Source organism: Pelophylax lessonae, assembly GCF_965119305.1.
Source record: "Pelophylax lessonae genome assembly, chromosome: 1".
Taxonomy (NCBI): Eukaryota; Metazoa; Chordata; class Amphibia; order Anura; family Ranidae; genus Pelophylax; species Pelophylax lessonae.
Genome location: NC_138768.1, coordinates 519,722,013 through 519,734,594, shown reverse-complemented (window position 1 = coordinate 519,734,594; position 12,582 = coordinate 519,722,013). Strand labels below are relative to the sequence as shown.

Below are 12,582 nucleotides of genomic sequence, written 5' to 3'. Positions count from 1 at the left end.
AAGGAAAGCCTGTGGATGTGGTGTATCTGGACTTTGCAAAGGCCTTTGACACCGTTCCCCACAAACGCTTACTGTACAAACTAAGGAAGGTAGGTATGGACCATAAGGTGAGTACCTGGATAGAGAACTGGCTCCAGGGGAGAGTACAGAGGGTGGTGATTAATGGAGAGTACTCGGATTGGGCGGGTGTGGAAAGTGGGGTTCCCCAGGGTTCTGTCCTGGGACCAATCCTGTTTAATTTATTCATAAATGATCTAGAGGAGGGGATATTGAGTACAATCTCAGTATTTGCAGATGATACTAAACTAGGCATGCCAATATCTTCTATGCAGGATGTAGAAAACCTTGCAAACGGACCTGAACAAAATAACGGGGTGGGCAACTACATGGCAGATGAGATTTAATGTTGAAAAATGTAAAGTAATGCACTTGGGGGCAAGAAACCAGAAAGCAAGCTACTCACTAGGGGGGGGGGGAACCTCTGGGTGAGTCTAGGATGGAAAAGGACTTGGGGGTACTGGTAGACAACAGGCTTGGCAGTGGCATGCAATGCCAAGCCGCCACAAGCAAAGCCAACAGAATACTGGGATGTATAAAAAAGGGGATTCACTCCAGAAATAAAGAGATTATTCTCCCACTCTACAACACTCTGGTCCGGCCACATCTGGAGTATGCTGTCCAGTTCTGGGCACCGGTCCTCAGGAAGGATGTGCTGGAACTGGAGAAAGTCCAGAGAAGGGCAACAAAAATAATTAGGGGAATGGAGGACATCAGCTATGAGGAAAGACTACAGGCACTTAACCTATTCTCTCTGGAGAAGAGACGATTGAGGGGGGATATGATATCAATGTACAAATACTGTACTGGTGACCCGAGCATAAGGAACAAACTATTCAGAGAAAGGAGATACAATAAGACACGTGGCCACTCACTAAAACTAGAGGAAAGGCTGTTTAACCTTAAAGTGCGTAAGGGGTTCTTCACTGTAAGAGCGGTAAGGATGTGGAATTCTCTTCCACAAGCAGTCGTATCAGCAGGGAGCATTGATAGTTTCAAAAAACTATTAGATGGACACCTTAAAGACCACAACATACAGGGGTATACAATGTACGGTTAAAAGCAAACACACACACACATCATAGGTTGAACTGGATGGACTGATGTCTTTTTTCAACCTCACTAACTATGTAACTATGTAACTAATCCCCAATGTTCATATATAGGAAGGGCTCTTCGTTTGGAGATAAGGTAGTCCAGAAAATTCTAGACCCGCCCACGAGACCCAAGATGTTTTGGGACAAGGCGGGGTTCCATGCGTGCCGCAGGTGTAAATCCTGCAGGCAAGTTAGAGAACACCCGAGAGGAAAAACTTCCTTTATCTCAAGTGCCAATGGCAGACAGTTTGACATCAAAGAATTTATTTCTTGCGGCACCACTCATGTGGTGTACTGTCTGGAATGCCCCTGTGGTCTCATGTATATCAGATGCACTAAAAGAACATTGACCAAGAGAGTGTCCGAGCACATAACTAACCTCATTAAAGGTTACAAAGACCACAGTGTTTCTTTACACTTTAACCGGTTGCTGACCGCCGCACGACTATATACTGCGGCGGTCAGCCCCGGCCAGGCAGAGTGACGTATCGGTACGTCACTCGCCTGTCACTGACTTGTGAGCCAATTGCGGGCGGGCGCGCGCCCGCCCCGGCTCGTTCACTAACAAGTCAGTGCGTGTGACCGGCGGACCCGATCATCCGCCGGTCACTCACGATCGCTCCGGTGAAGGGAGAAAGGCGGGCGGCTTATGTAAACAAGCCGCCGGTCATTCTCCCTGGTGTAAAAATGAAGATCAGACGGTTCTACTATGTAGGACCGCTGATCTTTGTTTTTACACCAATAGCCATGTCCCTTTACAGTTAGAAACACGCCCCTAGGACACACTTAACCCCTCCCTCTCCAATACAGTTAACCCATTCCCTGCCAGTGTCATTATTGCAGTAACAGTGCATATGTATAGCACTGATTACTGCAGTAATGTCACTGGTAACCCCAAAAGTGTCAAAAATGTCAGTCAAGGGTCCGATCTGTCCGCCGCAATGTCGCAGTACCGCAAAAAAATCGCAGATCGCCGCCTTTACGCGTTAAAAAAAAAACACCAAAAATGACAAAAATCTTTCCCTTTGTTAGTAAACGCGATAACTTTTGCGCAAACCAATCAAAATATGCTTTTTGCGATTTTTTTTACCAATCATATGTAGCATAAAACAAATTGGCCGAAAATGTTAAAAAATTTTGATTTTTACATTTTTTTTGGGGGGGAATTTCATATAAAAAAAATGTGAAAAATATTGTTATTTTTGCAAAATTGACGCTCTTTCTTTGTTTATAGCGCATGATCAAAAAATCGCACAGGTGATCAAATACCACCAAAAGAAAGCTGTTTGTGGGAAAAAAAGGACGTCAAATTCATTTAGGTACAGTGTCGCACGACCACGCAATTGTCCGTTAAAGTCACGCAGTAAAAAAAAAATCGCAAAAAAAACCCTGGTCTTTTAGCAGCCAAATCCTCCGGGGCTTAAGTGGTTAAAAAGATGCACAATCAGGACCCCTCTGGATTGAAATTTTGGGGTGTTGATAGGTTGTACCCTAAATGGCGAGGTTCAAACGTTGTGAGGGAACTCTCACAGAGGGAAACCCATTGGATATACCTAACCGTCGTTTTGCACCCTAAGGGTCTAAATGTTGAGTTAGATGTTAACTGTTTTATCAGTGATTATTAATTTATATGCCTATCCGGTTGTGCCGCTTTCTACCAGTGGAACCTGAGATGGAACGACTGGTGGGGGGGGGGGGGGTACCGTGGGATTAGGGTCAATTTCTGCTATGAATTTTTGCTTTCCTCATATGACTAAGATTGCGGTTAGGCAAAAGTTTTTTTAGCTAGTTTTTTAGCCATTTTTTCTAATGTACTGATTTTATACATTTTATACCGATTGATAATTTATTTGGTGGTTGATTGGCTCGATGAGTGTGAACCATGCGCACGATAGAGTCAGAGCCATTATTTTAAATAGGAATGTAATTTTGGGGCACCCGTTTGGTACACGGTGTGCACAGATTTTATAACCTTTAGATAGAGCGTATTGGCAATTTTAATGAGTGCCGTTTTCACTCAATGACAAGTTGTGTGAACAGTATATGTTAATATAGAAACTCATTTTTAAATTAATGTATGGCACTTTATGTATGTGATTATGGATAATCGAATGCAGCCATACCAATATGGTGTCACTTTGAGCGGTGGGATTGAGGATCGTGTCCCATGAGTTGTATTGGGATGCCGCAATAAACATTATAGTGCACTGAGCGGTATTGCTAATATTATTGTTTAAAACTAAATCATTAAGTCCCCGTTCACACTGGGGCGACCTGTGAGGCGACCTGGTCGCCTCACAGTTCGCCGTAGGTTGCCTTCCATAGGGAAGCTGCGGACCTATGGGAAGTCGGATCGCCCCAATGTGAACGGGGCCTAAAACCCGCGCTAAAAAAGTATTTATAAATATAAAATAAACAGTGTGTATCCTGAAGCTGCTACTCACTGGGTAAAAGACCAGAATAAACTAAAAATCAATCAAAAGGCAGCGCTAACAGGTATATAAATACATATGATGTGATTATTCATAAATCAATCCTGTGTATAATGTATCAACAAAATACATATAAAATAAAGTGCATAATATGTTCAATACAAAATTCATATAATTAAAGTGCATAAATAAAGTATTTGATAAAGCCCAGAATAGGCGGGCGAAACGCATCGACGCACTTCCGGGCAGAGGAGCATCACACCACGTCACTTCCTGGAACCACCGTGGAACGCACGCCGGCAGCGTACGCGGAAGCAGGACGACTGGATATGATTGCTAATAACCAATGCTGATTATAACTCTACGCTTTGTGAGTAAATTTCTTTTATTTATGAAATAAATATACCTACGGGCTTCACCATGTTTGGCTCCTTTTTTTTAATACATGGTCGAGGAGAGAGTGGAGAAGAGCCATTAGAGAGATTTTCTTAGAGGCTGTGCTGGATCCATCCATCCGTTTATGGGATATCATCTCAGCTTAAGGCTTATTTTTATCCTTGATTTGGTGAGTGCATCCCCATAGGGGGTCTTCTTCCTGAGAGCACTTGGGCACCTTTTTGGATCACTTGAGCACCTTTTCAGCACTCTAGTCCTATGTAATCTAATCATCTTGGACTGCACTTTAATTTAATATTTTTGCACTATTACATATGGTTGCACTATGGACAATTTAGAAATTGCACTTTATTTATGCACTTTAATTATATGAATTTTGTATTGAACATATTATGCACTTTATTTTATATGTATTTTGTTGATACATTATACACAGGATTGATTTATGAATAATCACATCATATGTATTTATATACCTGTTAGTGCTGCCTTTTGATTGATTTTTAATATTATTGTTTGGTAACATTCTCTGAGTATATATGGTTTTTGATATCCATCGTACTAAAGTACACACTAGTATGGAGAGAGGGGCTCCTAATATCGGGTCCTGCGATCAATGATTACCAATGACGCCGCTCGCCCACAGCAGTGGAAGCACGGCTGAAGGGGTTAACAGTTGGCGGAGGTATCAGATAAATACGAGTGACGTGACCGTGCAATCACGCTCTCCGTAGAAGTCCTCTGACGAAACGCGTTAGGGCGGTGATTTGCGCAGTCACCAAGGCAACGTGACGCTGGGCGACATCTTCGGCTAAGTCCGTGAATTTCCGGGAACGCTGACGAGCGGACGGAGGATCGGTAAGCGGCCGCAGATGCTTGCAATGCCAGCACAGTTGAGTTCATGCTGTAATTATAATTGTATGATGTAAGTGCAATGGGTGAGGGGGGGTGTTTCCAATAAAGAATTGCATTTGTATCTAGCGGTACTGTTCTATGTGCTTTTCATTGCTCCCTCCCATGCACTGCGATTGAGATATCGTCACAGCTAAGAAACAGGGCTACGGGACTCTGTATATTTTGGATGGGACGGATTGGATTGAGAATTATCCTACATGCTCGTTATTAGTGGGATCCGGTAAGCGAGTTTCCTTTGGGGAGATTCACACGTGGTGAGGTGAAGGGATACAGTGATTGCTTCCTGTTCCATTCCTATGTTCCATTCCTCATTGGGACCCTACAAGAGCTTTTCTCATTGAAGCACTTTTCCATTATTGGACTTTATTTTATTTGATCTCCATTTATGAGGTTTTAGAGATAATCAATTTGATTTTAACCTTAGGATTAGTGCTTCTTATGTATATAGATTTGACTTGCTCTATTGATGTACATCTGTGTTTATATTGTATTTATTCAGGCGGCAGCCTTTTGCATCTAAGTTTATTGTTACATTGTATGATAGTGTACACCATATTTTGGAGTACAGAGCGCTGGGTGATTGGGATTTAGAGCCAGTTCACAAACAGGCGACCCGACTTCCCGGGCGACCTGTGAAGTCACGGTGCACAGCTCGCCCTGCGACCTCGGAGCGGCATGCGCGGACTTCATATCATTGAAGTCAACGCAGGTCGCCCCATTGTACAGGACCCTTTTTCTAAGTCGGAGCGACTTGTGTCGCTCCTATTAGAACGGGTCCTGTGCTACTCTATGGCAGGCAACCCACGGCGACTTGTCAGGCGACCAGGTCGCCTGACAAGTCGCCCCAGTGTGAAGGGGGTCTTAAAATTTTGTTTGTTTCTTGGTCCTTTTTTTGTATAAAAAGTACGGCATGGGTACATCCCTTCAGAGAGCATGCACCGCTGATATCACCAGCTGCATGAACATCTCCTAGACCTAGACTTTGCAAGTTTGGGAGCTATTCACGGTACCTAGAGGTAAGCCTTTTTATAGGCTTACCTGTAGATACAAGTTAGAAAGCAGACTATATTTCCACTTTAAACTAAGCTGGAAACCTGGCTGTATTGTTTAGCTGTAGTGAACTCAGCAACATGGCAGCAGTGCCTGGATCACTCCAGTAATGTCTTTTGGGAATATTTGGTGGCATTTTAACTTTCTTTATTCGTGGAAAGAGAATTCAGCTAACATGGCTTTGATTTATTCGTTTATATTTCATTATCCATTCTGTAGAGGGTTGTTTTAGCTATAGCTCCAAGCATGTTTCTCAGTAAAGCTATTGTGCAATCATGTCTCTTTGAATGGCGGCAGTTTGTGCTGATTAGAAGCACGTGTACCTTATATCACACAAAGCCACTCGGCTCTTATCATGGTTAGCCCATTCTTGCTGGAATATAAAGGAACACCACACCGCTCAGTCTAAGGTAACACATCGTATTGTGCAACTGGCTGCCGGTGTCAGTCAGAAGCGAAGCTTTTAACATGCAGCTACATTGTAACGCCTATTAGACCAACACGAAAGAAAAACGTTACAGGCGACCGGTTTCCTCACGGTCCCATCTTGTTTGGCAACAAGGGTTACAATGTAGCCGTTGAAAAAGTTTTTTGGGCTTTATATCGATAAAACAAGAAACTGGCTCAAGTGAAAATATTAGGCTTATAAACTGACTTATGAGCAGTGACTACAAAATGGAAAACAGCGCATAAATACTATAGACAACTCATAAACAAATCTTCCCTCAAGACACAAAATGGCGCCCGCACCACCTCCTCGTTTTCTTTATCCGCTCGTACGGTGTCCATGAGCAATCCCGTTTTATCACCACTCACATACAACCAATGGTAATACAATACGATTTCCCGCCCTCACCAGTTATGTACAGCCAATGGCGGTGCGGTAACTCTCTCCTGCCCATACCACCCTCATACAGCCAATGATAGAACGTCTCCCGTCCGCGCTACAATGGCGGCTCCGTACTAACAGAGACCATCCATGTTCAGTAGGCAGGGGGGAGCTTTATCAATTAAACAATAGCTGATAACGATGGTTATTTAGTAAACTTGGAAAAAAAAAATATGAAAATGAATTGCTTTCGCCACCCGGCTTTCTGACATTGCAAGATGTAGAGAACGATGAGGCGAGTGCGGAGAAGGAAGTAGATGGTACAGTCCGCCGTGGTGATGAATTATTCATAGAGTGGGCGAGGCTACGCTGGTCTATATAAAGAGCAGCCCATAGTTGTTTGCGCACTCTGCATTGTTGTTTCCTGTGTAGCTTGTGCTTCGTACGTAGATAAGGTAATGTATAATGGCGGACGGCTTTGTTTGCTCGGAGGTAGAGAAGATGGTTTTTGGGCAGTATCAGGTTGAGTGTGTTTTATGCGGTCACCCTTTATTGTACCGTGCGGTGTAGTCGGGGAGCGGGGCGAACGGCGGGGATGACTGGACTCAGAAGCCACGCTTTCCTGGCTGCCCCTCCTTATCGCCTTCATGGGTTTTTTTTTCCTGCTGTTACCGGGTGATGACTGCAAGGGGGGAGGGGTATTGAGATGAATGACGTATGTTCGGCCGCCATTTTATGAACACGTTGGAGTGACCGACCGGCGCCATTTTGTCTCCACAGATCTCAACATGTCGTCTGACGAAGGAAAGCTTTTTATCGGAGGACTGAGTTTTGATACCAATGAGCAGAGTCTGGAACAAGTGTTCTGTAAATACGGACAAGTCTCAGAGGGTGAGTTTTTTGAAAATGTGATTGAATCTTGTCGTTTAATATACAGCTGAGCTTTAAAGCAGAGTGCCATCCATTTTTTTTTAAATTTACTTTTATCCAAATTGGCACCTGCAGTGCATTTCTAAATGGGATATATATATATATATATATATATGTACCCTATTTTAATTGGTGCAAGGGTACTTCGGTCCTGCCGCCTAGGCGATATTGTCCTAAGGAAATTCCTATGTGCTCCTGGGATATCTCCTCATCTAACCCACGAGTCCATGGGCATCATCAAATTAAGAAAATGTGCAGTGTCATTACTGCGCAGGTGTGGGATTGGGATGTGCATGCTGGGTAGCCACACAAGCTGTCTTCAGATGCCCACAACCTGCCTGCTCTGTGTTCAGGTAGGATTTCAAAAAGCGAGAAGGAACAAATTAATATTTTTAAAATCGTAAAGTACAAGCTCTAACGATCCCAGGGGAGCATTTTTGTAAAGAAAGATGGGCACTGGAACTCCGCTTTAATGACTTTTTTTTTTTTTTTTTTCAGTGGTTGTGGTGAAGGATCGGGAGACCAAGAGATCGCGTGGCTTTGGATTTGTCACTTTTGAGAATCCAGAAGATGCGAAAGATGCCATGCAAGCGATGAATGGAATGGTAAGGCTTTTGAACTATTAGGCTGCCTTGCAGTTTGGTAAATCAAGAGAATTTATAGTGCAGGGATTCTCAAACTACGGACCTCCGGCTGTTGCGGAACTACACATCCCATGAGGCATTGTAAAACTTGCTATTCAGACATGACTAGGCATGATGGGAATTGTTGTTCCTTATCTGGAGGGCCATAGTTTGAAGACCCCTGTTATAGAGGCACAGGACATGCTAGGGATATTGCAGATGTATAGAATCGCAAGGCTCTTTTGAAAAGGGGGGGGGGGAATCTTCATTAAAAGTATAGTGGAAAGAACTTCACTCAGTGGATACTTTTCTAAAGGCAAAAATGTTTTTAAAATCAATCTTTCTTGTGTAAACCACTCCCCATTTAAGGAAGGAGATATTTTAAATGCCTCTTCTATGACTGTTATGTTTAATGAATCTTGTATACAAATTAGTGGAGAACCTGTACATACAAACATGTTTCCCCCCCCCCCCTTCTATTGCAATTGTCAACATTCTCCACCATTGGAAAAACATTAAAGTGTTCAACTATTTTGTTTGGTTTTTAGTCTGTGGATGGACGTCAGATTAGAGTTGATCAGGCCGGAAAGTCCCCCAGTGACAGGAGAGGAGGCTACAGAGGCGGCTCATCTGGAGGAGGAAGAGGGTTCTTCCGTGGAGGTAGAGGTATGTTGTATCATAGAGTAAAATGTTTGGCCCTAGGGATGGCTTTAGGCAGAGGCTGTGGTATGTTGTATAATAGAGTAAAATGTTTGGGCTTTAGGCATAGTGATATTTCAAAATATCTGTACCTACAACCCCACACCAACATTTAATACTGTGATTTTACTGTACCAAAAATGCAAAAATATTATTTGATATAGGTTTGGGTAAATATGTTTAACCTTTATAGGCCACTGAGGTTCATCTACTGCATTGTATACGTTATGCATTCTTTTACTACTTGCTACCCAGGGCAATATTGAAATATTTCGCATTTCTAAAAAAAAAAAATTTTTTCCTCTGCTAATATATATATATTTTTTATTTATTAGGGATAGACCGATATGTTTTTTTTCAGGGCCAATACCAATATTATGGCCATTGCATATCGGTCGATATTTTGTACATTTAAAGCTTTGAAAAAAATTTGACACAAATCTGGTACTGAACTGTTATATATATATATATATATATATATATATATATATATATATATATATATATATATATATATATATATATATATATATATATATATCTATATCAGTTCATTCAGTACCAGATTTGTGTCAATTTTTTTTTCAAAGCTTTAAATGTACAAAATATTGACTGATATGCAATGGCCATAATATTGGTATTGGCCCTGAAAAAAACATATCGGTCTATCCCAAATAAAGTATGTGTATATATGTGTGTGTATATATATATATATATATATATATATATATATATATATATATATATATATATATATATATATATATATATATATTTATTTTCAACTTTATTACCATCACAAGGATAGCTGGGGCAGTGACATGTACTCTGAGAGATTGATGTCTATAAAACCCTGATCCTTTCAGAGCAACTGGGACAGAGCCCTGGGCTGGCAATAACTGGTAAGGGGGGTCCTCACCTTCCAGCCCATTAAGGCCCCATTCACACCTTGCGTTTTGGAATCGCATGTAGAATCTGTTAGAAAAATGCCAAGCTTTTTGCCCAAAATAGTAAAGCTTCTTTGGAAGTCAAATGCCCATAGGGTGGCCCTTCCTACTCTCAAAAGTACAAACTTGTATAAATTGCCTCAAAGAATCGTGAGCGGGAACACTCGTTCCCCCCCCCTACGTGAGGTGTGAATGGGGCTTAGTGTTCAGGCGGCTTCGATAACTTTTACCTGTTGCTAGCTAAACATTTTGATATCTGGATCATGGCCGCAGCCATCATCCTGGTATAACTTCTTCCAACAGAGGATGTACTGGTATGTCAGAGCTGGAAATGGTAATTGTCTGTCTTAATCTGATCTCATACTTAAGGAAAACCTAAAAAATACAATTGATATATGCTGCATGGTTTTTTTTTTTTTTTTTTTTTTTTTTTTCTACTTTGGGTATGGTGGCTACTGTCAGGCTAAAATCTCCTAATCTTGCTGAGAAATGCAGTGTCCTAGTCACTTTGCAAACTGAAAAGGAAGTAGGCACACTTGTCTTGTGTAACTACTGACCCATCAATACACAGCATGTAATAAAGATGCAATCGGGTGGGTTATGAGCCAGGTGTTTCATTTAGTTCTACTTTTTTGGTAGCTTAGCCCCTTTCAAGCGTCTGTGAGCAGGGTATGGTTGGTTTGCTTTATTACTAGTGGTTACAAAAACCAAGTGAAGACAGTCTTTTGTCCTAAAATGGTACCTGCTCTTGGAAGGGGGTTGATGTATGAAAATGGCTCATGCTTTTGTTTGACTTTGCTAACTAAAGGCTAATGCATTTTTGTGGTTAAGGTGGTGGTGACCGTGGTTATGGAAGCAGTCGGTTTGACAACAACAGGAGTGGTGGCTATGGTGGCGGATCCCGGGATTATTATGGCAGGTAATTTTTTTTTTTTTCTGAAGGAGACATGTGTGTAGCGCTTTTTCCCAGTAAGCAAAACGCTTTGTGCTCGCTATAAACATTTTTTTTATTTACATTTTTTCTTTTTCTATTTGTTAGTGGCAGGAGTCAAGGAGGTTATGGGGATCGCTCAGGAGGAAGCTCCTACAGAGACAGTTATGACAGCTACAGTAAGTCATGACAGAGGGGTGTGATGTGAAGGTTTTGTTTTTTGGGAGGGGGAGGGGGGTGTCTACTCTAGTAATATCTGGATGGGCTTGCTTGTAAATCTCCAGCAGCCCAGCAAATGCATGTCTATAATTGTTTTGTCAAGGCTTAAGATCTACAAACACTATTAGCAGTGTGGGGCTATGTGGGTTGGGCTTTAGTGTAGGGGTAAATGCTGGGATCTGACAACTGCTTCAAGTGTTATTACAACTGTGCCTGCTTCTTGTCCTCAGCCTCAAACGAGTAAAATACCTTCCTGACTCAAGATCGTCCTTCCAATGGCTGTATTTATAAAGATTTTTGGAGCTTCGCTGAATCAATAATGTGTAGTATGTCAACTTGTGTTCACTTTTTTTATATAAAAATTTGGTTAATCTTGGACAGCCTCACTAGTATGTGAACAGCTGTTCAGAGGGTGTATCCTTGGGGTACACTTGCGTTTTACTTTTGTTTCATACTGCTGTTCTGTTGAGGCTGCAGATATGTGAAGCTCTTATTTGTAAATGAGCAGATTCATGCTGCAGGAAATGGCTTTGCTCAGCAAATGGAGTGATGCTTCTGCATTCGCATCCCTCTAAATGGGTATGCCTCCTACTACAGCGTGGTCTTACTAGATCTCTTGCTGTAATGTAAATAGTCATAGGATTGAAACCGTGAGCTTATTTTGAGCTCTTATTGTTTGAAAATACAATTTTTTTTTTTTTTGTGTGAATAGGTAGTGCAGAGCCTGGGCGCGCTGCAAATGACAGCTGTACCACCTTGATATAACTAAAGTGAACAAATGGATCTGTCAGAAGACGTTCTTAAAATGTTTGTTTGTATTGTCCTTTTTTTATACAAATATTTCATTTGAATACTGTACTGAGTGGTTACAGAATTGTATTTACTTTCTTTTTGGCTTCACGAAGCCTATTAAAAGACAGTCTGAAAGAAACGTGCTCCTGAAATTGCCTTCTGCACAACACTGAAGTGGGACTTCACATAGCTGGGGGGGGGGGGGGGAATTTAGTCAGCTTACCCTGTAGTGCTTGTAGGGACTGCATGGCAAACAGTAAAAACACGATAACTAGCTCTAGGAAAGGTCCTAAACCATGGGTTCTATTGCAGGCTTTTTTTTTTTTTTTATTGCCAATATGTTCTGGTTTAAAAAGGAAAGTGTACAATAGAACTCTGATTTTTGCATTATCTTAATTCTAGACGTATTGCACAGAAGTGGATAAAGTTTCTATTCCACATATTGGGGTATCCTTTCACAAACCTAATCCTGTTAGTGCAGTTCTTCAAAAATATTCTAGGGGGACACTTTTTTTTTTTTTTTTTTTTTATTTATTCTAGTATTGGGTTTAATAGGTGTACACAAGGTTGACATGGGCAAGCTTTTGTATATTTTACACTAGTTTGTTTCAGTTTTTTTTTCTTTTTTTTTTCTTAAGAGAATTATCACAAAGCAAGTGTGATTA

At 41.4% G+C, this 12,582-nt stretch overlaps 1 protein-coding gene across 2 annotated transcripts; it reads left to right on the top strand.

The window, feature by feature from the left end:
- The first annotated feature begins 7,514 nt into the window (after positions 1-7,514).
- LOC309563824 (cold-inducible RNA-binding protein-like) lies at positions 7,515-12,056 on the top strand. 2 transcript variants are annotated; one of them, XM_082268454.1, is made up of 6 exons: positions 7,515-7,667; positions 8,205-8,311; positions 8,878-8,991; positions 10,806-10,890; positions 11,015-11,085; positions 11,356-12,056. In XM_082268454.1, the coding sequence occupies exons 1-6, from the start codon at positions 7,565-7,567 to the stop codon at positions 11,380-11,382; spliced, it is 507 nt and encodes a 168-aa protein (XP_082124580.1). In that variant the 5' UTR covers positions 7,515-7,564; the 3' UTR covers positions 11,383-12,056. The 2 variants fall into 2 exon arrangements, with proteins under 2 accessions (XP_082124580.1, XP_082124581.1); XM_082268455.1 differs by having other exon boundaries at positions 10,806-10,894.
- The last annotated feature ends 526 nt before the right edge of the window (positions 12,057-12,582 follow it).